This window comes from Leptonotus elevatus, chromosome 18 (assembly GCF_054856555.1).
Source record: "Leptonotus elevatus isolate MCC_2025b chromosome 18, RoL_Lele_1.0, whole genome shotgun sequence".
Lineage (NCBI taxonomy): Eukaryota > Metazoa > Chordata > Actinopteri > Syngnathiformes > Syngnathidae > Leptonotus > Leptonotus elevatus.
Window position 1 is genome coordinate 10,158,807 of NC_141256.1, and position 27,161 is coordinate 10,185,967.

Sequence of the window (27,161 nt, forward strand, 5' to 3'; positions counted from 1 at the left end):
AAAAAAAAAACGGATTAAAGATATCGGGATCAATAGTTAGCGCTTATACTGTGTGAAACCAATTAATATGTTTACTGCCTCGCATGTGGGCAAGGAGAGCCACAGTATTCAACGTGAAAGTCAAACACACAAATTCAAAATGAGAACACTCACAGGGAGTCAAAAGTCAATTTTATACCAAATGTTTGTTTTCTTTTTGAGACGGCTCTGCAAGCTGCAGCCCCGTTACGCACACACTTGCTGGTGAGATTCTGAACGCCACATTGCACATCATCCAAGGGTGAGTAGTTACATTTTTATATATTTTAGTTATGCATTTTGTTATGATTACATGCTGGAGTGGCGGCTTTAGAGTGCACACACCTAAAAGATAGAAGAAGAAGAGTGGAGGATGAAATTCTGACACGACATCCAGCATGTCGACAGGAGCTTTGCATTGGCACGGTCACTTTAGAGTGCCTCGTTGTTGAGGATTTAAGTGGATTTAGTTTTGCGGCCAAAACATGCAGTTGCGTGCAGACGTAATAGAAAATGCTAGGCTAAGTAGCATCCATTTTAATATATTGTAGTGATTTACAGCTGAGAGTTGAGCGGGTTGAGGTGGCAACAAAAGTGAGTACACCCTGAAGTGAAACTGTCCTAACTGAGCACAGTTTGACATTGTCATTTATTTTCACTTGACAGGAATTTTTTTACATTATTTATTTATTTAAAATGTATTTATATTTTATTATTTTACAGGAAATTTGATGTCGCCTTTATCCTTCTAATAATCCTCCGTATACACATTTTACATTAGGCGACCTTTACGTTATAGACTGCACTCACTTTCAGAAACTAGCACTGTGTCCCGCAGGGCCTAATATGGCAGCCGTCGACGGCCCCGGGTGAGCCGACGTCCGTGTGCGTTAGGGGAATCGTGCATGCAAGTAGCCCGGGTAAAGAGGAGGAGGATAAAGAAGTGGGGCTGCAGCCGGCGGCATTCAATCATCCGCGCCCGCCACGTTCTCATCAACAGTGTGCGCTCACATGTGACGCCCTGTGATGATGCTCTGTGGCCTTTTTTTTTTATATGAAAGGAGAAAGGGGAGAAAAAGTGCAGAGAGAAGCACTACACTAAATCATGCTTTATCCTCCAATGTAATAAAAAGTTCACAGGCAACAGATAAAACATGATGTGCTCTGTAATAGGTGTTTACCAGCGCCGGCTGCTGCACAATGTTTTTTTGTTGCTGTCAAAAATGGGATGTTTACGCTTGCGCTTTTGGGCTGTGGGTGTGACAAACAGTCTTGGATACTGCATTCTGTTATTATGCAATTTCGCCTTTTCTTACAAGAAATAAACAAAAAGTTTTCCAGGGTTTGTTATAGCATATATCATTATGTATACACAGTGGATATATATACATTATTATTCAATTTATTACTGCAATTTAAATTAGTGGCGTTAAAGGAACTATTAACTCAAAATTAATGCACTAATTTTGTCACCTCTAATATATATACACACAGAAAATTATATCCTCGAATTATTGAAAAAAATGGGGCTACCATCAATAAACTTTCACCACAAAAATCGGTGGCAAACTCTCCCCAAAAAAATATAATTAAAATATGCGAGTATGCTGCTGTGATCCACTGTATTTTGGATTATACTCATATTTTTTTTAAATATTGTTTACATATGAAATTGTTATTTAAATATTAACATTAAATCATTTAGGGTTATTTGAAAATAAGGGTCATGATATTAAAATATTTGCACAGCGCATTTAAAACAAATATATTTGTTCATATAATTTTTGACGTTTGTTGGGTAGTGCATATCAAAAGTCTACACACCCCAGTTCCAATGCCAGTTTTTTTGTCATATAAAAAAATGAAGATTTCACATTATTTTCCACCATTCATGTGTTCTATAACCGAACAACTCAATTAAATAATGTGGTTGCACAAGTGTGCACACCCATTTAATACTAGGAACGTGGCTGTATTCATGATTAACCAATCTCAGTCAAACTGGTGTTTATCAGCCCATTTATAGTGCCTCTGATAAACCCCAAATAAAGTTCATGTATTGTAGTAAGACTAATGTATTTTAATGTTTAATTTGGACAGCTAAGTATTTTTTAATATGAGGTTGTATGGTGTAAAAATCTTGAGAACTGCTGATATAGGCCATTAATATTATTGGGCTGACGGGGGGGAACTATTCTGAGCAGGTCTTCGTGCCCAAGCCCTGCGAATAGCGGGGCTCCACTGTACTGTATCTACTGCATTCCCTTTACTGCAATAGCCACGTGATGCAGATGTGATGACTGAAACTTGGACCTGCCAGAGTAAACATTTGATGGGGTTCTGTCCTTTCAATCATTAGCTGCTAACAATGGCAAACTTGGCAACCATGATTAGCGGCAATGCTCAAACGTCTACTTTATCTTTTTCTTCTTCTGCTGCCGCAGGAACGTTCGGACAAGCGAATTTGACCCGGATACTGGACAGCTCTTCACACTGCCACGAGTTGATTTGGGTAGGTAAAGCTGCGAAAACAATGGTTGATTATATTTCAGTGTATGAGTTCGCCTACCAAACTTGTATTTATTTATTTATTTTCATATATATGTAGGCGAGCTAGAAAGGCAAAAAAAATAAGTTAAGGACCTTAATGAGCTCTTTGGGGAAGTAAAAAATGGTGGCGGATAAGTACCACTGAGCCAAAATGTTTTTGTATAAATAATTAAGGAGCATTTTGTGAATATTATGTCTCATTTTGTCTCCTTGTTGCACTAAAGAGAATAAAATCGAATAAAATCACGACACCTTATGTGTGCATTCGCTTGATGTCAATGTCAATTATAAGTCATTTTATGTGACTTCTTTAATCTGTCCTCCATTTTGTAACCTTTTTGCTGAATGCAACATGCTAATTGTCACACGGACGGAAGGTCAGCAAGATGCGATCAAATTATTTTCGATCGTGTTCGGCCTCAGGTGACAGGTGTCAATCAAATCCAGGTCTGTTCTTATTGCTGATGTTCAATAAACGAGGGCATCGACCTTTATTTCAATGGATAATCTTGTTGTTTAGATCAATTATTAAACTAGATTAGGACTGAGTGTGCTGAATTTTTTGTACTTTTTTAAAAACTTTTTTTTCCTTTGTATATTCAAAACCCTGATCAAAATGGGCACTTTATTTTTTTGATGATAATGTGTTTTGAAAGACAGATCTTATTTCTATACTCAGCTAGTTAGTTAGTTAATTAGTTAGTTGGTTGGTTGGTTGGTTGGCTAGTTAGGGATGTGTTTGTAGTTAATTATCAATATATAAGCTATGCTTGTTGGTTATTAAGCTAGAAATTATGGAGTTTTTTAGTCGGTTAGTTAGTTACTTTGTTAATAAATAAGTTAACTTGTTAGTAAGATTATGCGAAGGAAAGCAACATAACTTATTCCGTGCAATTTTATTTAGTAAGTTATTTAGTTACCTTGCTAGACAGATGAGGTCGTTTATGTGTTGGTATGTAAGGTGGTAATTTAGCAGCTGACTAGTAAGTTGTTAGTTAGCTTGTTGTCAGTTATCTAGTTGGTTAGTATAATTACACAGGGGAGGAAAGGACATTGCAAAGTTACATCTGATTTTCTAGAGTTGTTGGCTCATTAGTTTCCGTAGTTTGTAGTTGTTAGTTTTAGTTTTAAGTTAGTATTTTAGTCACAAAAACTAAATAACGAATGTATACAACGTTTCATGTTTACTAGTTAATAATTAGTTAGGTAGTTGGTTTGTTGATTAGCTACTAGTTAGGGAATTGGTATTTTGGTTACTTAGCTAGTTGTACATCTTATTTATTGGTTCATAATAATTCTTATGTTAGTTATTTTGGTAGATAATTATTTTGTTAGTTATATACATACAATATAAATAAGTAAATGCAATTTTGTTTATATCACACTAGAAAAGACTTTCAAACTGCTCCACATTGATCAAGTTAGTTAGTTGGGTAGGTTAGTTTTCTAGTTGGCTAGTATGTTGGTTAGTGAGCTAGTCAATTATCAAGTCTGTTGATTAGTGAGCTAGTCAATTATCAAGTCTGTTGATAAGTTTTCTAGTTTCTTGGTTAGATGGTTAGAGCATTAGATAGTTTGCTAGTTAGGTCGTTAATTTGACATTTGTAAATCACCGTTCCACTGCATGCTAATCGATTGTAATAAAATCAGTTTCATCCAAGGTAATAAGACGCACCAATACAGGGCTATGCAAGGTAACACAATAATACACTTGACATTAAAAACCTTTTGGCTATATTTAGTCACACCTGTATTTTCTTAGCCACATCAGGCACATGCTGAAACAACAAAGAACAGTTACGAGTTCTTATACAAGTATGTGAGACTGTCGGGGTATTTTTCCTCTCATAATAAAAAGGCTTTATGCACGAATTGCCTCTCTAATCTCCCAACATGAAAAATTAAACCCGAAAAATCATTAGCGGCCCAGCAGCCTATACGTGTTATTATGCAAAGAGGCGTCTGGAGACCATAAATCAGCTGAGTGTTGAGCCACATAGTTGCACACTATTGTTGTTATAATAAAAATATACAAATACTCAAATACTTATATATGTGACTTTCAGACAGAAACATGTGATTACTATTCCCATATAACACTGGAAAAAGTAGTGACCTTTTTCAATTTTGTATATAATTCATGATAAATGTTACTTCCTCACCCCATGTTATTACCAGGTAACAACTGTGTAATTACCATTTAGTAAGCGTTTTGATGTCAAGATTAGGGACTAAGTAAGTGATACCTTGGGGAATGTTTTTTTTTTTGTCTTTCTGAGTGCTCTTTGCATGTATTTGTACACACATTTAGATGGATGAGGACAAAGTGCAGCCCAGGGGAGAGCCCCTTGAGCCGTTCATTGGTGAAAGCGGTAGTGAAGTGGACCGTAACAACCGTGTGACAGTGTACAGTGTGACAGAGACACCACCCTGGTACCTGTCAGTCTTCCTGGCCTTTCAGGTGACTTAAAAACTTGTCCCAGTGTCTTATTGCGACGCCCCCGTCTAATTAACCACCGCGTCTCCTCCGCTCCGCAGCATTACCTGACGGCGTTTGGCAGCAACATAGCCATCCCGCTTATCTTAGCGGATGGCCTGTGTTTGCAGCACGACAGCTTGACCCAAAGTCACCTCATCAACACTATCTTCTTCGTTTCGGGGCTGTGCACCATTTTGCAGGTCACTTTCGGCATCAGGTGTGAGCATGCTAAAAAGAGGGCTGTAACATTTGCATCAAAGGAAAATCCTTACTGTGATTTAAGCTAATGCTAATTAGTCATTTTAAGAATGAAATGACAAGGGGAAAAAAACTCACAAAATAATGTTAAATTTGTAGCCAAAAATTATGACCATTGGTTCCTGTTCTTGTTAGGCTGCCCATCCTGCAGGGGGGTACGTTTGCCTTACTCACCCCGGCATTGGCCATGTTATCCGTACCCGAATTCCAGTGTCCCTCTTGGATCCAAAACGCGAGCGTGGTGAACACATCCTCACCCTTCTTCATCGAAGTGTGGCAGACCAGACTGAGAACTGTAAGCCGTTGCAAACATTCTCAAATTTGGTGGCATAAATCTATCAGGTTCTATTCTCCTGCCCCTAGCTGCAGGGCTCCATCATGGTGGCCTCCCTCCTGCAGATCCTGGTGGGGTTCTCCGGCCTGGTTGGCTTCCTCATGCGCTTCGTCGGCCCTCTCACCATCGCGCCGACGATTTCTGTTGGTCCTCAAATTGAATCAGTTCATCTAGAATTTTCAAACTTTTGGGTCGAGGGACACCCAAGGTAAGGATCACAGACCCCCGACCCGAGTTTGAGAACTCCTAATCGAGAACCGTCTTTTTCTGCAGGCCAGTGGGGCACCCCGACAGTGAGCCTGGCAGGCGTTATCGGCATGATGGCGGGGATCGTGTGCTCCATGGCCGAATCGGTGGGCGACTACCACGCATGCGCAAAGCTGTCGGGTGCGCCGCCTCCGCCCAAGCACGCCATCAACCGGGGAATCGGCATGGAAGGGATTGGCAGCATGTTGGCGGGGGCCTTCGGCACCGGTAACGGCACCACTTCGTTCAGCGAGAACGTGGCCGCCCTGGGCATCACCAAGGTTTGAATGAGAGCGTACTTGCTATTTTTCGGGTTATTGTCCCTCCTTATGACCAAGAGCGCTTGTGTTTAAGAGCACGAACCGTCGGAAGTTGTCCAGGTCCTGAAGAAGCAAAGCTGCGTCAGACCAGCGCAGAATTTGACAGTTGACATGATGGTTCTGAGACTTTAGCATCTTGGGAACATAGATGTCCTTTTGTTCAAGGATCTCCAACTTCTTGAACGTGTGGTGGTGTGTCCGTGATACAGGTGGGAAGTCGCATGGTAATTCTTCTCAGCGGAGTCGTCATGTTACTGATGGGGGTCCTGGGTAAAATCGGAGCCATCTTCTCCACCATCCCCAACCCCGTGATCGGAGGGATGTTCCTGATCATGTTCGGGGTCATCGCTGCGACGGGCATCTCTACCCTGCAGGTGAACCGAAACCGGAGTGACTTTTCTTTTTTATCCTGTAGTCATGACCTTACTTTTTTGTTTTTTAGTCAACAGATATGAATTCCTCCAGAAACATCTTTGTTTTTGGTTTCTCCTTGTTTTCTGGGTTGGTCATTCCCAATTGGGTTGCCAAGAACCCGAATATATTGGTCACAGGTATGAGTTACATGTTTCTGCTGCCATGAAACTACAGCTTAAGGCAGAGGTGGGCATCAAGGGCCGGAGTCCTGCAGGTTTTGCATGTTGCCCTTCTCCAACACAGCTGATATATGATCAGCTCATCAGCAAGCTCTGCATAAACCTGATAACGATCCTGTTGATTGGAATCAGCTTGTGTTGGAAGTGAGAGACCTCCAAAACCTGCAGGACTCCGGCCCTCGAGGACCGAGATTGCCCACCTCTGGCTTAAGCCATGAGTTCTCAAACGTATTGGTTCTGTCCTTTTCCAAGGACTCATTCATAGTCCTAGTGCACATTTAGTACCCAGACCCCATTCTGAGAACCCCAGACCTAATAACCTTATAAAAATATCTCTAAACGTTTTTCCGTAGGTCGAAGTGAGGTGGACGCAGTGTTGCAAATCCTTTTTACAACTCACATGTTTGTCGGAGGCTTCCTGGGGTTTGTCTTGGACAACACCATCCCTGGTAGGTTTTAGGCTATTTTAGCCTCAGCTATCATCTTGCTCGTCTTCTAAAGAGTTTTTCTTGGGATACAGGTTCCGAACGCGAGCGGGGACTGTTCACCCAGGATGAAACGCACCTGGAGGCCTCTGGTACTTTGGAAACTGAGGACATTTACAACCTCCCCTTTGGTATTACAAAGTGGCTGTCGTCCTTGCCTTGGGTTCGCTACATCCCGTTCTGCCCGGGGCAAGAGTGTCGGCGCAAGTCAGGCAAAGGCACGGTGTAGAAGACAAGAACAAGAACTTCTTGGACTTTCACCTTCGGGTTTGCCATCATGTGCAGTACTTTTCGAGATACTTGTCAGTGAGGCTGGCGGTACCTTTAAGGGTTCTGCTTTTGTACCCTTGACTTGACTTCTACAGTTTAGCCTGTTCCTTTTTGATCTTGGAAAAGCTGCAAAAACGGGGATGTGGCCTCAAATGTTGTGCGTGCAACATGCCTCTACCCCTTATCACTCGCAGGAAAAGGGCTATTAACATGCCCGGTTGTTAGGCTGGTACCTACATTGGTTCTACTGCTTTAACTTATATTCTCCTTTAGACCATACCTGTACCTTTTTGTCTCTGGAAGAGGTACAAAAATAGACTGTTACTCTTAAAGGTTTCGCTGAAGAGTTAAGGGGACAACCTTAACTCGGAATAAGCGTACCTATGGTTTGTCACCAGGGTGGTTCCGTCATTGCCTCTTTTGGAACATACCTGGACCATTTTAACCCCGGAAAAAGGTACAGACATTGGGTGGTACTCAAAGTGTTACGGTTCTATCATAGACTGTTTTTTTTTTAACATACCTGTAACTGTTTGGTTTTCAAAAATTATACCCTGAAAGCTTCTGTATATATCTACGCTTGACTTTTCTTCAGAGCATACAAGAACTACGATTTTCTCTCTTCTTTGGAACATGTCTGTACCATTTGGCAGTGGAAAAGGTACAAACAAGGGTATGATGTTCTACCTTTGACCTTTCTTTGGAACATAACTATAACAGTACCTTTTTTGGTCCTGGAAGAGGCATAAACACTTAAGTCCAACAACAAACTCTAGAGGTTTAAATACTTTACCAAGGTGGGCATATACATGTAACCAGAAGACGATAAATACTGTTTGGTTACCATGGCTTGTCACTAGGGTGGTGGGTTTGCGGCGCTACCCTCAACGTTTCTGCTTTCAATCCCTTTTGTAACATACTGGTACCTTTTATTTGGTCCTGGAAACTGTAACCTTGGAGTTCAACAAATATGGAGACAAGTCCCACTTTTGTACCTGACACTTTTGCATATTGGGAATGTACTTTTTTTGTCCCTTTGTACTATTGGTGCTTCTTTTACATAACCATCCATCTATTTGTCTGTACTGGGCAACAGAATATGTGGCTAGCAATAAAAAAATTATCACTGCATTAACTCAATCTTTATTCTATTGCCTGGTTATGATTCCTTGAGCGATAACAGTCTGTGTGAAAGGAAATAACTCAGAATGTTGTCAGATTCTAACAGAGTAATGCGTAAATTGGAAACACATTTAGGAGTGACCCAGGATGAACCTTCTTGATTGTTTGCTATGCTCACAAGGTCCAGTGGCTGTATCTATAACGTGACTTTGAAAACCTAACTAAGGACTTAAACACTAACTCGGAGGTTAAGTTAACCCTAACTTGAATCCCTAATTTGAAATCCTAATCCAAATTTCGTAACTGAATCGGAAATGCAAACCATAGCCCTAGCTTGAAACCATTTTGTTAAACCCTAACCTTGGCTTGAACCCTTAATTAAAAACAGTTATTTGAAACCATAACAAGGCATGGCATCCTATTTTGAAACCTCAACCCTAATTTGAAACCCCCAAATGCTTTATTGGGATATATAGATAATTCGTTAAAAATCATCTATCATTGCTTTTTGGAGGGGAATTATATATATCAAAAGTACAAATGGTATTGGGACTTAGTATCTGTGACTACTCAAGAGTTGAGTACTTGCACTGGTATCTGTGTGAAAAAAGTGGTATCGGACCTCCCTACTCATAACATTAGCTTGAAGCCCTAACTTTTTGTTTTAAATTCCACCCTAGACTTAAATCTATAGTTTACCCTTAACCCAGGCTTGTAATTTAACGCTGGCTTGAAACCCTAATTTGAAACAAAGGTCATGATTGCACATCAATTCTCTGTAAATTATGGGCGTCCATGGGCTCGACAAATCCTCTTTTATTTCCAAATCTACATTTCATCACACGGCTATATTGAGCCATTCGTAAGATCTACGGGTCCTCCTGGAAGCTTTCTAACGGCGAGTTTTTCTTTGGCATGTCAACATTAACGAAAATGAAGTTAAGAGACAAAATGCGTGAACTCAGATGGAAAATGTGTGCGAGGGAGAAGACAAATTGCCATCTTTTGATTATCGCTACAACACGCCTAATGTTATCAGTCGGGACGGAATGCGTGAACATGCCACATATTTCTCCTAAGTATGTGACTTGACATTTTCACAACACGTTGCTGTTGGCATATTGATGTATGAGCTTCTTCGGTTCTATATTATTATTATTTTTTAAAGCCATACTATTATGATGCTGGAAAGTCTGCTGCTCCATTTCACGGAAATAACATGACAAATACAAGCACGCAAAAATTATTATCATAAGAAAAATTATTTTAGGCTTTGGCGGGCATTACAGAAGCAGACCAGCTCATTCGATGAATCCACAGAAGATCACCTAATCTCATTTTTTTCTGCACATGTTAAAGTGTAGGGTTGTAACAAGTGTAAGAGCTCCCTGGTGTCAGAACTTGAGAAATATACTCAAATATTCATATGCATGCTGCAGTCTTCTCACTCCCCTCCGATCCTACTTCTTTGACTTTCTTTCTGTATTTCTCTTTACACACACCAATGCAACAGGAGTCCATATTTTAGTACATTACAAATCCATGCCTTCCCCCTAAGGATAACACGACAGCACACTTAAATCCAGTCAGTGGTCATTAACAGACTTGTACTCGAGTATGGAGTTGAAAAAAAACCTGCCCCCTCTAAAATTAAATAATTGTTTTATCGAGCCTCAATTCCTAATTAGAATTAACGAGGCTTGCAGGCGGGCATGCAGGTGTAGCCAGCATGAAGGATGTTGCAGTATTATTTTTCAACACTAGATGACGTAAAATACCTTAGTTTGGTTTTAGTGTCGCAATCGAACAACATTTCTTGAACGAGTTTGTGAAGGACCCCTGGAAGCGACTCTAAAATGTCCACTTGGAACCAAAATGCCAGATGTTGTATATTGAGATTTTTTTCGTGGGTCTACTCATGGAGGACATGTCTACAAAATTAAAGTTGCTAAATGAAACCGGCTTACACAATAAAATCACAATAAACTTACACAATACAATACAATACACAATAAAATCTCTTAGGCCGAGAGGTCCACTCCTCGGGATGTTTTTTTTTTGTTACTTTTTTTGGGTGTGACTATTATTTCCTGTTATCTCATACCTTGGGCCATCACAAGTTGATAGGGACCACCCCCAACGCGGGGCCGTTTGTTCACAGGAAAATATAAATCTCTCCCAGGACACAATTTGTCCCGTATTTTAGGAAGAATTCCAAAAGCTAATTTGATTTCCTTAATTCTGTAGTCTAAAAATGTCCCCTGCGCTACTGTGGAACGCTTTGTTACAAAGCGTGCCACCGCCGGCACACTTCCATAAACGCACTTTGGATTACCGTAACTCCGGCACAGTTTGTGTTGTGAAAAATTCCAATAGTGTCTGAAAGCTAAACCCTTGTGCTTTACAGAAAGCACATTACTGCCATTACGGTAATTTTAGTCATGGAAGTCAGTAAATCACGACGAAAAAGTGCAGAGAAAAACAGCGAGATTTTTAGACATTTCTACATGAAATTGAACAAAAAAATTTAACAAGAAGGTATGTACATCGGCACTTGTATCACATGGTGGCTTTTTATGTAACCTAGCAAGTCTGTAACTTTGCAGTACGTATGTAATTGTGGGTGACGTTTTACTAGAATAGTTACATGTTGCCACGTCTTGTTTGTATCTTATTGTTTTTTAGAGTGTATGTCTGTTTGTAGTTCACAGTGTGTGTGACTAGCTGAATAATGAACATTACACTAAGTTCAGTTTGTTTTGTGATGAGGGACATGCATTGCATTACAGTCTCTTTCTCTCTCTCTGTATAAAAACAATCTCACCTTTTATATACGTTTGAACAAAAAGTGGTACGTCCAAAATTATTCATACCTTTTCGCCTAAAAAAATCTATAGAAAAGCCTTTATTGGCTATTACAGGAAATAAAACACATCCTATAGTTGCTGAGCAGCTTTTTGCATGACTCGGCTGATATTGCTATTCATCTTTAGCGATGAGCTCTTCTTATCACTCTGATCATTAGTTCCCTCCACAGATTTTCAACTGAATTCAAGTCTGGACTGTCTGGGCCACTGCAAAACGTTAATATTATTGTCCGCAAACCACTTCTTAACCACACTTTTACAATGTGTTTTGGGATTTTGTCATGCTAAAATGTCCACATATTCAAATTTTGCCGGGGGTATGAGTGATGTCAGGCTTGACTCTTAAGTCCCTTGATCAGGTGTCCCTTTTTTCCACAAATCCAAGGTACTTATTGGTAGAATAAAGTTGTCAAATTGCTAACTGAAACTGGTTTAAAACCTCAAGGACTCGTTCATCTTTAAAGTATCCCTGGAAAGCTGAGTCTCAGGTTCACTTTTAGCCGTGATAACGATTACTTGTTGCGTGGCTAAAGCCAACTCAGCATTATTACGTTAACTAAGTTCAAAGTGTGATCACTCTTTTGATTCGGACGAAATGAAACTGTTTTACGATCACCACAGAAAAACCCAAACGCATCACAGTCACTGCGATTTGTTTGACACTTGAGAGAAAACACGAGACTTTGCCCCGCTAAACACGTGAGCACGAGTACTAAAACGCAAAAGTTGTGGCCCGGCCTTGTTATCGAAACTATAGATGATGAACTGCTATCCAGCGCGAGGCGGTTGCAGCTTGTTTACAGATGGGGTGGCGAGGGGGAACCGGAAAAAACAAAGCAACTAACGACAAGGTGGGCTATCAAAATAAAAGACACAGATGTGTTGTTTGCAAGAGAAAATGATTAAAAAGTCAAGTTTATTATTTTTGATTAAAATAGTGTACTTGTAATGTCAAGAGTTTTGACAATAAATTACATAAAATATCCATTTCAACGTGGCATATATTTTACTTTGAAAGCATATCCGTTATATTGTCTCTTTCGTCTCGTCTGCTCACTCTGCTGCACTGTTGTTCGATTTGTTCACTTCGCTGCGGTTTGTATCACGCCCTGGGCGTTACGGCGTTTCTTTTTTTTATTTTTATTTTTAATAATTTTGATTAATCCGAGTTAATGTCGGCGGTATTGTTCGGTGGTGGTCGCCTGGACGGTAATGGCTTGCGGAAGGAAGGCTCGTGGCGAGGTTCGTGACCGCGCATAAAGATGCCTTTGTAACCTAACCAACTGTCCTCGCCTCCATCCTGAACCTTTCCATCGCCGCTTAAGAAGGTAATTAAGGATCATACTAGGTTTACACGTTGTAAGTACTGTACTGGAAATAATGTGCAATTTGTCCATTTGTTATACCGGTCACCGACCATACATCCGGGGATTTGCGTGACATTAATACACGTTGGCATTTTATTTACAAAAAAAAAATCCGATCAGCATTGATGTAAATGCGTGTTTTCGATAGCATTTACATGATGTACACACTTACTCGAAATAATGAACATGTCCCGTTATTCAATAACCTGTCCAGAGTAACGGTATAGCACTTTAAAATGACTTTCAGTGCAAACGGGAATGGACTATATGCACAAATCACTTCCGCATTTACGTATGAGTGCTCCCAACCTTCCGGTGCAGTGCGGCGTGTACTGTTGTTGTGATGTAAAACTCTAAGCCGACATCTTTAACCCACGAAGAACAGGAGTCGCTCCTTGCTTTAACACTATGTCTATCAAAATTTTAAAACTACTAATTAGATCACCCAGAGGCGTAAATTTAACGGCTTGAGCTCTGAGTCCGACGATCTCTGCCTCGTCAATATTTCGAAGCAGATGTAATGCCTTTTACTGTTTTTTTGTTTTATGTCAGCCCATGGTGACATTTCTCTTAATGCCTTGCTGAAAAGCGGTTGCTTTGAAATTCGACGTTGTCAGCGGTGCAAGAATGACTCATATAAATATTTCCATGTTTTTTAATACAATCAAATGGCAGCATATGAATAATATACACACGGGCACATGAAAAGTCAAAACGCCAGAAAGGCAGAAAACCTTAGAAAATTTTGTAAACAGAGTAACAACACATCAAAGTTAAAGCTTCAAAATACAGCTCTGTTGTTAACAAACGGTGCCCGTGTGGTCGACAACTAGTTATCCCTAAGAATGTTAACAAGTTACAACAAACTGTCTAAAAAATGACGAAAAAATACTCCAAAACGCTGACAACTGGTCGAGGTTCTCTGAAGGAAAACCAACTGAGATGGCATTACCGGAAAAGGCGGTGCTTATGAGATTTTCCTGGAAATATGTCACGGCTATTTGTGCATAGAGTTCATTTGGGTCAAATGTATTTGTTTCAAATAACCTCGTCACCGTAATTTCTAAATGTGTGCTATTGACAACATTTACATTGCATGTGACTATTTGAGTGACGTATGTACACGAAATAATGTGCTGTATTTTCCCTCGTTGGCGTGTGCCAGTTGTCAGACTGTCAACAATGGAGGACTCCCAAGTGACCTTGACTGTCAGAGGAGAAACGTGTCCAGGTTTGTGCAACCCGGTCGACTCAACACAAAAGCACAAATACACTCAACCCTGTCAGATTTGCAAAATCGCCTACTCTCATTTCGGGTTTTAACCAAATATATTTGCTACAGCGAGGGCGGTTGACTGCTGTTTTTTGCGCTGTGTCATCTTTATTTTTCAAAATTTACACTCCTGAATGTTTTTTCAGGCGAGGTGATTGCCGTGGTTGGGAGCTGTGAATCCCTCGGCAGCTGGAGCCACCAAAAAGCGGTGGTCTTGAACGCCCTGAGCGATGAAGGGTTTGTGTAAAATTGATTTGTTCTACAATTCCACAAAGGTTGAAAAGATCATGTTTGTTTTGATTTTCATCGTGACTGCAACGTTACTTCTTCAGGAATACATGGACGACAACTGTCGCTATTCCAAGGGGACTCGAGGTCAAGTACCGCTACTTCAAGGGCTTCTTCCTAGAGGCAAAAGTGAGTTGTTTTCTGTTAATGCACTGATTCCCTTAAGTCAAATGTCACGTCATAGTGAAGTTGTAATCAGGTGTGAACACAAAGGAGACTTTTGTCACACATTTTCAAGAAAATGTGTGGAAAAGTTGCGATGTTAAGTCTAAAAGTGTACTTACTGTATACCTCTTAGAACAGGAAAGGAAAGGAATGTCGGTGATGTTTTTTGTTGAGAGACTCCTCCTGCCAGTCACATAAAAAAAATTCCCAAGCCTCTGTGTGGACAATGAAACGTTTCGCAATGCCAACAATGTGTCATCAACGGCCGAGTATGGTAGTTTTATATCGTTTTATTATGCAGCAGATGAAAGAATGGTAATACAAATTTCCATTTCTGATAGTTCCTACAGACAAATACAAGAATTCACTGTTGCCTTTGAATGCCGTAAACAGCCCTTCCCTGTTCCTTGCCTAGAGCAAAGATTTAGTTCTGCCAACATGGCTAAGCATACTTGTTTTCCATCTTGTGACAAGTCCAAGCACTGTCTAACTGATGCCATGTATGTCTTTTGGCAGGCCCAGGAGCAATCTTGTTTTTTCTGTTGTGACTGTGAATCACTGAATCATTCTCCAAAACAGGAGCAATCTTGTTTTTCCTGTTGTGACTGTGAATCACTGAATCATTCTCCAAAGCAATTTTTTTTTAAATTATTGACCTTCTCTTCCTATGAAGTCTGAGAATAATTATCTCGGGGAATCTATTTTTGCTGCCCGCGTGAACTTTACTACCATAAATAACACAATAAGCTAATGCTGTGTTTCACTATGTGCACAGGTAAACTAAACTGTTGATAACATATTTTTGTGTATTTATTAATATATTTTTTTATAAACTTCTTTTCTTTTCTTTTCTTTTTTTGCACAAATAAGTGATGGTACTTCAAAATTTGAATGTTGTCAAAATGCTTTATCTGTGGCGGAAAAGGGGTGCGAGGGCTGAGGGGAGGATAGTATTTCCATGTTTTCATCTTCTCTAACAAACCCCACTTTTCAGATATGCACCCTCCGCCCAAGGTGACTGACTGATGGTCTGGTCTGAGCCAGAGATGACTTGAGGAGCATTTTACTCATGCTGTGTGCATTAAAATTGTGGGAAAAAACCCCCAACAACAAACATTGTACTTGCAGAGTGCGGCCGCGCCTTGTCAGGTGATAGTCAATGTGTGGGAGAGCCATCATCATCCCCGCACCGTGAGCCCGACAGGTATTACAACAGGTGCACCATGTGCTTGTCTTGGGGCTAAGCGTGTTAATAAACTCCTTGTAGAGCTTAAAAAAAAATAGTCACTTGTTGGCTTATGAAAGCGATGAGCTAGGGATTCTTTCCGGAACGAGCTTTGTCACACAGTAAACGCCGCAGTAGTTGCTTGGGGCATCATGTTCAGAGCATGTCCTTTTAATAGTTGCAATTCAATGTTAACTAACATTCTAATTGTATTATTATTATTATAAAGTTAGTAACTATTAACACTTATACTGCCGAGCCGATATTACTTTCCCTGCTCAAACTCTGGTCCGGGGCCTTTTGGCAATTAAGCAATTGTTGTCTTAACAGCCAGCCATCATATGTAAATGCAGCTGCTACACAGCCATTATGCTGGAATGTGCACTGTTCAACTGATGCTTATGAAAAGTCTAGTTATGTAGTGTCAGTTCAACACAAACTACTATTTTCAGGAAAGCAAACTTTGTTGTGACCAGAGTTTGAAATGGGAGGAAAAAATCTTGGCAGTATGAAAGCTGTTCTGGTTTGAGAGGTTTTACTTGTTTTTTTTTTTTTTTTGTTTTTTTCAAAAGCCCATTTTTTTCTCTGCTTCTTCTAATGCTGTTCTACTTCATTTACAGCATCTCACCTGAGTGTCAACAACGGGCAGTTTGGAATTCACAGTAAGTCGAATGGTCAAAATAACAAAATGTCATCAAATAGCTCGAAAATATAACATCCATGTTGGACAACTGAAATTAAGCATAAAAGATGTCCTTCCTCATTTCAAAAAGCCCCATCCGATAATCTTCGTTGTCAGCAACCGCCGCAGACAAATGTGGCCACACTTATTTACTGTGTCCGCCCGCGCCCTAGATGGGGTCAAGAGTGTCGACATCGGCTGGCTCACGTGCCAGACGGAGATTCGATTGCGTCTGCACTATTCCAAGACGTCTCCGGTGTCCATCACCAAGAAGAAATTCAAGAAGTCCCGTTTCAGGTAGGCCTAAGCTTACATTTCCAACACACTCTTGGGAGAACATTTTCAGCCTAGAGCGACAACATGACGACTCCTCCTTCATTTGTAATAAACACAAACACCGAGCAGGCGTTCCCCCGCCGAGGCTGAAATGTTTGTCTCCCTTGATGGAGCATATATGTGTTTTACATCATGCCCAGGAGTTGGCTTTGTTTTTAACTCATTCACTCCCAGCCATTTTCACTGAAGCAACCCCCTTTGCTCCCGGCTGTTTTACTGGATTGTGACTGATTTTGCAAGGTCCACAGAATATTGTGTTCTATTGCTATAAAAACATGTCACCTAAAAGTATTATATTTGTATCGTTTTGCAGCAGTTAGCATTAGAATATAGCTAAGTTTCATCATTATTCACAAAGAGCTTTTTGCAACATGGCCCTGGCTGATCTCTTATACTCTGCTGCCACCTGCTGGCCGTTTTTTGTTGTTGTAATAACTACCATTGCTTTAAGCGACCTCTTCAGGCCAGAAGCTGCAACAATGCTCTATGCTATAGCATAAAAAACATATAAATATGTTTTTGAGACCATGCCAATATTTAAAATAGAACGTATTTATACGTTTTTTGGGAGCACATGAGTTAAAAGGTCTGGAAATAAACCAAATGAGAACTGACTTGTAACATAGCTTGTATCTTTTCAGGATCAAACTGACGCTGGAGGGCGTTGAGGAGGAAGATGATGAGGAGGCTGAGAACTCACACAGCCCGACATCCCCGCACAAGGTGCCCACCACCCTGGAGACCAGCATGATCAGCCCCAAATGCTATAAGTCCCGCCACTCGCAACCCGAGTGCGGCTACGCCCTGGCGCCCTCGCAGTGGACCGAGTACAGCATCCACAGCATGGACCCCGACAACCTGGAGCTCACCTTTGAGTTCTTTGAGGCAAGAAAACCCGCCTGGGTCGATGTGACGAAGACTTTGAAAGGCTTCTCCTAATAGTGCCACTTGCAGGAGGATCTGGGCGAGCACGTGGTCCAGGGCGACGTTCTCCCGGGGCACGTGGGCACCGCCTGCCTCCTCTCCTCCACCTTCCTGGAGAGCGGCAGGGACCACGGCCTGGTCACGCTGCCCATCATGGGGCGCAACTCCAGGCAGACCATCGGCAAAGTGCGAGGTAAGGAATCTGAAAAGATGGCGGATGAGACGGCAATGAGGAAGAAGCCTTAACCATTTGTTGCATTGCAGTGGACTACCTGGTGATCAGGCCTATCCCGGGGTTGCAGTGTGACATGAGCGCCACCTTCACCAAGTACTGGAAGAAAGGAAGGTCCCTGAATGTGGGCCACCGGGGAGCCGGCAGCACGCACACCGCCGCCAAGTATGTACAACAAACCCCCGCCTCGTCGTCGTTCCTCACTGTTCTGGAAGATAAAAAAATGGCAAAATAAAAAATAAATAAAAGTGAAAATAAAAACGGATATAACAAATATAATTAAAACATTAAATATAAAAAAATTAATATAAATGGAAAAATAAAAAAACGAGATTCAAAAAATAAAAATAAATACACAAATAGATTTAAATGTCAATCAATAAATAAAAACGCTCTGCTCTCATATGTATTTCATGCTGCAGACACTATTAGCATTAAATGTGTAAGGAATTGTTATTTAAATGTGGGGGCGGTCCTAAGTTTGTCCTGGGTTGAACTATTCGCCTATCGGTTGACCGACATTTCAGTCTATGTGGGGCTCACAGCAAGGGAGAACTTACACACACACGAAAGAAACAATGGACCTTGTTGTTGCTTACAGGAACTTGTGTGAAGTTGTCGAGTTCGGTGACAGTGGACAAGCCCTCATTTGAATGACATTTCAGTACGCATTTGATGCTGACAGCGTACGCAGCATGAAATAAATAAATACGAGAGCAGAGCGTTTTTGCTTATTGATTGACGTTTAAATGTATTTATATATTTAATTTGGAATTTATTTCCATATTTTTGTTTATATTTGTAGTTTTTCAAATGCCATTAAAAAAATGTATATATTTTTGCCATTTTTATTTCCATTTATATATATTTTTTTTATATTTTAATATAGAATAATATTTTTGTATCCGTTTTTTATTTTCACTTTTATTTATTTATTTATTCTTTATTTTGGCATTTTTGGTCCTCCATAACTATCCCACCTTAAGGTGCCGCCAGAGAGCTGGCAATTGGTGTCAAGGAAGTCTATTGAAGTTATGCACCTTACCTTGTCTCTAAGATGTGTTTGAAATGTATATTACCGGGAGACTGTTTTGAGAGCATATTAGGTATATTCGCCAGCTTCTCAAAATGAGCTATTTATGTCTTTCAGGCATCACAGAGTGCGAGAGAACACCATCGCTTCGTTTAAGAGCGCCGCCAAGCACGTATGTCTCATGACCAAGGCAGCGCGACCTTTTGTACAGTGCAATGTTGAAAACCACACGCTGTGTTTGGACACGCAGGGGGCCGCCTACGTGGAGTTCGACGTCCACCTCTCCAAGGACGCCGTGCCCATCGTGTACCACGACCTGACGTGCTGCATCGCTACCAAGAAGAAGGTAAAGGTAATTGCGCTTATAAATTTGACACGGTAACATTCAGCATGGGTGGAGGTTAGCTATTCGCTATCTCTACGTACAAGCAGCCTTGGTCATGTAGAATTATACGCATGCCAAATGTGAAAAACAATCCTTTAGCTTGACTTGGATGTCCGTTGTGCGTCTTTTTTTTGTTTTTTCAGAAAAATGACCAGACTCTCGAGCTAATTGAGGTGCCTGTGAAAGATTTGACATTTGATCAGCTGCAGCTTCTGAAGGTAAACACCACACACCTCAGATGATTTTTTTATTTATGTATGTATTTTTCATAGCAATAATTTTTAGGGCCCGACTGATTAATTGGCCGGCGATTATAATCAGCTGATTATTGCCCTTCAAACATCTGCCAATTGGGCCAAATGGCCGATTATTTTCCCCATAAAATTGTATAAACGTTATCGACGAAACCCAAAGTTTCCGACGCTGTGAAAGTACCCTGAACGCACCATTTTGCTCGCGTAGCATTAGCAGCTAGCAAGTGTGTAGCGTATGGTTTTCTGATTATTCTGTTGCCCCCCCCCCCCCCCCAAGCGTTCTTTAAGATGTTTAATGACATCCCCACTGTATATTTAAATACACAACATGCTTTGTTTTTAAAACCTCGCTAGCCTGTGGCTCTAATGCTAAAAGCGAAGGGAGGATCCCATTCAAATGCTAACCGGAACTTAGCATCAACCTCGAGAGTTTTTTTTCCCCCTCAAATAACGAATATTCACACACAAATGCTGTGGTAACACATACACACAAGTAAGATAACACTACACAAAGGCACAAATTCTTCCCAATGTGTGAAAAACTAATTATTTTAATAGAATTGAATCGTAACTTTGTGTACACCATAGATACACGGCACCACACTGCCCCCCCCAAGAGGCCAAAACTCACAAACAGTCAGTATTTGTTTTTTTCAGGTCAGCATTTTATATATTTAAATAATCGGCCGATTAATCTGTAATCGGTATTTTTTCCTGCCAAAAATCGGTATCGGCCTCAAATGCATATCGGTCGGGCCCTAATAATTTTTTATTGTTGACAGTTATAATATGGAGCACAATGGTTAAAACTGTGTTAGTGCACACTTGTGAGATTGCTGTGGCGTTTTCAAGGCTTTTCAGTTTAGTGCGTGTGTGTTTGTGTTGTTTACTCAGCTGGCTCACGTCACCGCCATGAAGGAAAGCGATCTCAAAGGTCTGTTTTTTTGTTTTTGTTTTTTCAAAAGCTGATTCACACGTGACACGGAATGAACGGAACGCAGCTGACGGAGCAGTGTTTTTTTTGTTTCAGACGTGATGGAGGACGAGGTTGACGAGGTTGACGAGCATCAGCCCTTCCCGTCGCTTTCGCAGGTATCGAAAAGTGCGCATCAATCACTCGTTTTGACTTCTCCATTGATTGAAATCCTTCCTCTCCGTCCCGCCACAGATCTTCCACGCTCTCCCGGAGCAAGTGGGCTTCAACATTGAGCTCAAATGGATCTGCCAGATGAAGGTGGCATGTTAAAAAAAACAACTGAGAAACGAAAACCTAAATGTACAGGAAAGTGTTAATCGTTCGTTTGTTCCGACAGGATGGTTCATGGGAAGGCAACATGTCATCCTATTTCAATATGAACAAGTTCATAGACATCATTTTGTCCTGCGTTCTGCGAGAAGGAGGCAAACGACGTATCGTCTTCTCTTGCTTCGACCCCGATATCTGCTCCATGTAAGCTCGTATAGCGGTTCAATCTATAACAGAACGGCTTGATTAGTCAAACTGACAAACAAACTTTACTGAAATACTCAATTGGCAAACATTTAAATGTGACTAGGTTTAGGTTAACTAACTTCCAAATAATTTAAACAAAATTATACTATTTAACCAAACATGAATTAAGCCAGCATGAAGTTAACTTGCTTAACGTCAACTCATTCAACTGATTTAATGTTAACTGGTCTAAATTTAGTCGCCTTCATCCAAGTAACAAACTAGCTCAAATTTAGCATGACTAATTTACTAACTTAACTACAATGCATTAATCTTACCGAAACAATTACATGTTAAATTAAACTTAACAGCAGTATTTTTTTAACGAACTTATCAAAATTTTAAGCAGCAACTATTAACTAGCAACTAACAAGTTAAATAGTAACTTTTCAGTTAACTATCTTAATGTTCCTTTGTGTATTTTAGCTTACTAATTTAACTTAAATTAATTTAACTAGTCAACTGATTTAACAGTTTTATTTGGATTTGACTCATAGCTGTCCAGATTAATCGACAAGAAATCGATTATCAAATTAATTGACGACTATTTTAATAATCGAGTAATCGTTTGGAATTTTTGGGGGGAATTTCAAATTGTCCAAATCTTCTGATTTCACCATATTAACAGTAATTGTTTACTGATTTCTGTAGTCCTTCATAAAAGAAGACGGATTATCTTTTGTGTTTAATCAAAGTAAGACATTCACAAACATCTGTTTTTACTTTGGAAAACAATGATCGAACCGGTAACATAGTACAACATCAATCCCTTTTTTTTCCCAAAATGCTTTTGTAATACACTTTAATGCAAAATTAAAATGAATCCGATTAATCAATTGAATAATCGATTCTAAAAATATTCAATAGTGACAGCACTAATTTGTCCCATCTTCATCTAACTTGTATGACCCAACTAATTTAACTCCCCAACTAACAGGGTTGGTCACCACCCTTCCTGCCTTAACTAAATGCTAACTATCTTATATGTTGCAACTAAACCTAACCCCAATGAACTACTTAACTTGCACAGACTACCCATGTCCTAACTAAATAACCGCTGGATGTCTTGTACAGTAGATCCATATCAATATTTCTTCCTGTGCGTGTCCCTCAGGGTGCGCCGCAAGCAAAACAGGTACCCCATCCTTTTCCTGACGCAGGGCATCTCTAAAAAGTATCCAGAGCTGATGGACATCCGCTGCCAGACCACCGAGATCGCCATGAGCTTCGCTCAGAGCGAGGACATCCTAGTACGAGCCCCTCGTCCCCCTTTTTAAAATTAGCGCTATTCCAGGATCTGGATAACAACAAATGTCCCACCCAGGGCATCAGCGCTCACTCTGAGGAGCTGCTGACCAACGTGAACTTCATTGGGGAGGCGCAGGACAAAGGCCTGGTGGTGTTCAGCTGGGGAGACGACAACAACGAGCACGAGAATAGGAGGAAGTTGAGAGAGTGGGGCATCAACGGACTCATCTATGACAGGTGCGACCCCCCCCTTTTTTTTTTTTTAACAGCACCTGATTTTCAGTGCTCACCTCCATGTCTGAAACTGTTTTCAAGGCTCACAAGTTTGTTTTGTAAGCAACCTCGGGCGACCTTTCCTCCACTCCTCCTTCCACATTCCACTTCAATCCAGCATTGCCTCATGTTAACTCTTCTTTTTTCCCACCCCCCCCTCCCCTAGAATTACAGACGTCTCCCTGCCAAATCCTGAGTCGAGTCCGCCAGATTGCTGTAAAGTCTCTCTGGCATTTTAGTGCTTGGGTGTCCCTCAATGATAACGCAAGACAGTTGACATGTCATACACTACTTGTTAACCCTCAATAGAAGATCAAATATTGGGTCAACTGCCTTGACTTATCATTTCCCGAGGCCTTATGGACGGTGGCATAACCTCCCTGCGGGCTGGGTTGCTTCAAATGTCAATGAATGGCTTTTGCATGAGGCACTTGGTGTGTTGAATGCGTTTTCCACTAAAACCCATGCCAAGCTTTAAGACAGCTGTTACTGCATCGTCCGAATGAGTCTTGTCAAACGTTCCAAGTTCCCAGCGCTAACTTGAAATGCATAGTAGTCATATATATATATATATATATATATATATATATATATATATATATATATATATATATATATACTATATATATATATATATATATATATATATATATATACATATATATATATATATATATATATATATATATATATATATATATATATATATATATATATATATATATATATATATATATATATATATATATATATATATATATATATATATATATATATATATATATATATATGAATATATATATATATATATATATATATATATATATATATATATATATATATATATATATATATATGAATATATATATATATATATATATATATATATATATATATATATATATATATATATATATATATATGTATATATATATATATATATATATATATATATATATATATATATATATATATATATGAATATATATATATATATGTATATATATGAATATATATATATATATATATATATATATATATATATATATATATATATATATATATATATATATGAATATATATATATATATAACACTGAGCTTTGATCTCTGCAACATGTGATCCTGCGGGGTTAAACATGATAGTCCTTAAAGGTGATTACAGCCTCGCTTTACTTTGAAAGCTTAAAAGCTCACCAGCCTTCTGAGAAGGCCTCACCATTTGGGATACTTAGCTGTCACAATAAAAAATAAAAATAAACCAAGATATAAAATACGCATCTCGATACAGTTCACTTGTATATCCTAATCTATTTAGACACAAAATTGCTGCAGTTTTCGGGCACATAAGCACCATTCTGACCTCTGATCCTACCTGCCATTCCGTTGGTGCTATTCATGCAGAAAAAAAAAATCCCAATTGTGTTTCGGTTCCGGTTAGGTTGGGATTAGGATTAGGTTTTTGGTTAAGGGTGGAGTTTATTTCGGGCTGGAGTTAGTGATGAAATGGACTCCGAAATAGACTCTTCAAATAAACCCTAGTGTCTGCAGTTCAGTAAATGTAAATAGCCCAAGCTTAACTCATTCAAACCCTAAAACGTGTAAATACGTTTTTTTAAGTCATTCACTGCCATTGACGGCCATAGACGTCAAAATTTCATTTGAACTATTTTTATTAGTTTAACTTTTTTTCCCCCACTTTTGTTAACAAGTGTATGAAAACCTAAGGGATTTTTTTTTGTACATTTAGACCACATATAAAATTTGTGATTAATCGTGAGTTAACTGTTGAAGTCATGCGATTAATTACAATTAAACAAATTGAATCGCCTGACGCCCTAATTTTTAATAATCTTATTATTATTATAAAAAAAGAAAAGATTATTTAAAATTAGGTCGTCAGGCGATTACATTTTTTCATTGTAATAAATCACATGACTTCAATAGTTAACTCACAATTAATCACACATTTTATATCTGTTATAAATGTACAATAACAACTTTTTTTTCTAGGTTTTCATACTGTTGTTAACAAAAGTGGAAAAATGTTAAACTAATGGAAATAGTTTAAATGAATGTTTGACGTCTATAGCCGTCAATGGCAGTGAATGAGTAAATACTTTGTCCTTCACTCCCAAAAACGTATTTGTTTAAAAAAAAATGTTTTTATGCTAGAGCATACAGAAGGCTTCGATGTAGTTTCTGACATGAAGAGGTGTCTTAAAGCAATGGTAGTTAATACCAAAAAAATGGCCAGCAGGTGGGAGCAGAGTATAAGAGATCAGCCAGGGCCATGTTGCAAAAACAGTTTTGTGAATATTGATGAAACTTCGGTATATTCTAATGCAAATTGCTGCAAAACGGAAACGGATACAAACATACTTTTTTTTTCCTGATGAAAGAAGAGCCTCTAATCTTTCTGTTGGTAGGTTCCATGTTTTGATAGCAATAGAACACAATATTCTGCGGGCCTTGCAAAATCTGTCACAATCCAATAAAACAGCCGGGAGCGAAGGGGGTTGCTTGAGTGAAAATGGCTGGGAGTGAATAAAACAAACTGTTTTCTATGGAGCCCCTGAAGTGACATGAGGGAATTAATGCAGTTAGCCATTTAGACTAAATGAATGCAGGTTTGTGCGCGTTTTTGCTACAGTCAACAAAAATGGGTGCTTGAGCATATGTTTTTCTTTTTCTTTTTTGTCTTTTTTTGCCTCATGCTCATTTTTTGGGGTATCTTTTATATGCCAATTGCTCTTTAGCTGAATGAAAATCACGCATATGAAAATGTGTTGCTCACACCGGTTAATGGAAGTATTTCTTGCACTAATAGCAAATTCTTTTTTTTATTGTTGTTGTTTCTCCAGGATCTGCGAGGACCAAGCAGAACAGTCTAACATCTTCCAGGTGGAGGAGCAACACTCCTTGCGGGAGGTCATCACAGAGGAGACCCTCAAGAGTCCCGCCTGCTCCTGCTACTCCATACCGTGCTCCACGGTGTCGTGCGTCGCCGGCAAGGAGCGGGGCTGCAGCGGCAGCGCCGAGTCCGACTCGGGCCTCAGCTCCTCGTAGCCCCGTCCAGTCCTCACAAAAAGGGATTGTGTGTTTTGAGTTGGGACTTTTACAAGCACCTCCGTTTATGTGCACAAAATGGCCACCGCACAGTTTGATTGTAGCGATCATTTTAGTCTGCATCCTGATTTCAAGCAGCGATCTTAAAGTGTGATATTAGCCAATGCAGCACTTCATACACACTTGATGTATTTGAAAACACCCGTAAAAAAAAAATGCAAGCATAAAATTAGTATGAAATAATGAAAAATGAAAACATTGCTTTTTTTTAGTTTAAGCCTTAAAATACCCATCTCACATGCTGTAAATTGTTTAAACACTTGTTAAATCCTCTGTAAGTGTATTTCAACACAAATAAACCCAGAAATGATTAACAAAAAAAACCCGATATATCAGGACAGCGATAGGTGATGTAGTCATAGCATGTGCCATTATTTTACATTTATTTTTTGCATGTAACCATTGACTTAGAGCAGTAGGAAGGGGGTGATGAGCCTTTTTCAAATAAGAGCTTCAAATTAGTTTTTTTAGCCTGTATTTTGTTTCATTTGATCTTATTTTTGAATGAAGTTGTTGTTTTGCAATTAGCAGATTGTGCAGGTGGCCTTTTCATGAATTTCTGACGTAGGGGTGATCATTATATGGCACTTAAAGCGTTAAAATGCAACAAGTCACCTTTTAAACTCCATACAAGTTGACTGGTACTCAATGATTCCACTACTGACGATTTATGACATACTGGGTCATGCAACTATTATTCTGAGCCTTTAAGGGGTGTGGAGGGGGGGGGGGGGGCTGGGTTTGCTTTGCTTTGCTTTGCCTTGCCTTCTGTTACATTGTTTCTAGTTCCCCACAGAACAGTGCAAGCACCAGTACTGTACTTTATCGCATGGTGATGTATATCACACAATGTCTTGTAATGATTCACACAATGTCTTGTAATGATGCACACAAGTGGGTTTTTGCAACGGTGTGAACAAGTATGGTAAGCCTTTACTTAAATTAAAGAATCAAGCTGAACCTGTTAATGTCACGTGTTTACTTTGTCTTGGCCAAGAGCCAGATGACTAAGACTGGTTACAATACACGGCTAAGTCCAGTCAACAAATTATTACTTCATTTTGGGTGGACTTAAACGTGCGTTTCATATTAATAGTACCGTGAGTTGTAAACGTCTGGCGCCACCTGCTGGCAAGAATTTTCAGCTACTTAAAATATATTTTTTATTTATGTTATTAGAGATAATTTTTCTCATTAATGTATACGAAACCATTTTGTGTAAAATTAAATATAGGACTAGATATTGATATTCTCGTCGCTTCTGCGCGTGTTAAAACGTCCGTATTTATTTACATTGAACTGGGAGTTGTAGTT

General features: G+C 39.5%; 2 protein-coding genes across 8 annotated transcripts; both read left to right on the forward strand.

Moving 5' to 3' along the window:
* Window positions 1-2,402: 2,402 nt before the first annotated feature.
* Window positions 2,403-8,662, forward strand: LOC147158541 (solute carrier family 23 member 2-like). Its single transcript, XM_086061774.1, has 10 exons — window positions 2,403-2,530; window positions 4,880-5,029; window positions 5,107-5,264; window positions 5,441-5,600; window positions 5,669-5,830; window positions 5,861-6,166; window positions 6,415-6,579; window positions 6,648-6,756; window positions 7,152-7,247; window positions 7,319-8,662. The coding sequence occupies exons 1-10, from the start codon at window positions 2,405-2,407 to the stop codon at window positions 7,510-7,512; spliced, it is 1,626 nt and encodes a 541-aa protein (XP_085917900.1). The 5' UTR covers window positions 2,403-2,404; the 3' UTR covers window positions 7,513-8,662.
* Window positions 8,663-11,108: 2,446 nt separating this feature from the next.
* Window positions 11,109-26,807, forward strand: gpcpd1 (glycerophosphocholine phosphodiesterase 1). Of its 7 annotated transcripts, none has more exons than XM_086061276.1 (20): window positions 11,109-11,213; window positions 14,075-14,140; window positions 14,329-14,419; window positions 14,515-14,599; window positions 15,764-15,851; window positions 16,481-16,522; window positions 16,716-16,839; window positions 17,520-17,763; window positions 17,833-17,995; window positions 18,067-18,199; window positions 19,185-19,239; window positions 19,318-19,419; window positions 19,596-19,670; window positions 20,601-20,640; window positions 20,737-20,798; window positions 20,875-20,940; window positions 21,020-21,156; window positions 22,313-22,448; window positions 22,523-22,683; window positions 25,583-26,807. In XM_086061276.1, the coding sequence occupies exons 2-20, from the start codon at window positions 14,092-14,094 to the stop codon at window positions 25,785-25,787; spliced, it is 2,058 nt and encodes a 685-aa protein (XP_085917402.1). In that variant the 5' UTR covers window positions 11,109-11,213; window positions 14,075-14,091; the 3' UTR covers window positions 25,788-26,807. The 7 variants fall into 7 exon arrangements, with proteins under 7 accessions (XP_085917402.1, XP_085917403.1, XP_085917401.1 ...); XM_086061277.1 differs by lacking the exon at window positions 11,109-11,213 and adding an exon at window positions 12,320-12,393; XM_086061275.1 differs by lacking the exon at window positions 11,109-11,213 and adding an exon at window positions 12,586-12,870.
* Window positions 26,808-27,161: the final 354 nt, after the last annotated feature.

Bases quoted from the DNA above. Each gene is read 5' to 3' on its own strand.
- LOC147158541 (XM_086061774.1), top strand. From the start codon at position 2,405: ATGATTAGCGGCAATGCTCAAACGTCTACTTTATCTTTTTCTTCTTCT. The intron at 5,601-5,668 runs GTAAGCCGTTGC...TCCTGCCCCTAG, and splicing joins GGCAGACCAGACTGAGAACT to CTGCAGGGCTCCATCATGGT. The intron at 7,248-7,318 runs GTAGGTTTTAGG...CTTGGGATACAG, and splicing joins CTTGGACAACACCATCCCTG to GTTCCGAACGCGAGCGGGGA.
- gpcpd1 (XM_086061276.1), top strand. From the start codon at position 14,092: ATGGAGGACTCCCAAGTGACCTTGACTGTCAGAGGAGAAACGTGTCCA. The intron at 19,671-20,600 runs GTAAACACCACA...TTGTTTACTCAG, and splicing joins ATCAGCTGCAGCTTCTGAAG to CTGGCTCACGTCACCGCCAT. The intron at 22,684-25,582 runs GTGCGACCCCCC...TTGTTTCTCCAG, and splicing joins AACGGACTCATCTATGACAG to GATCTGCGAGGACCAAGCAG.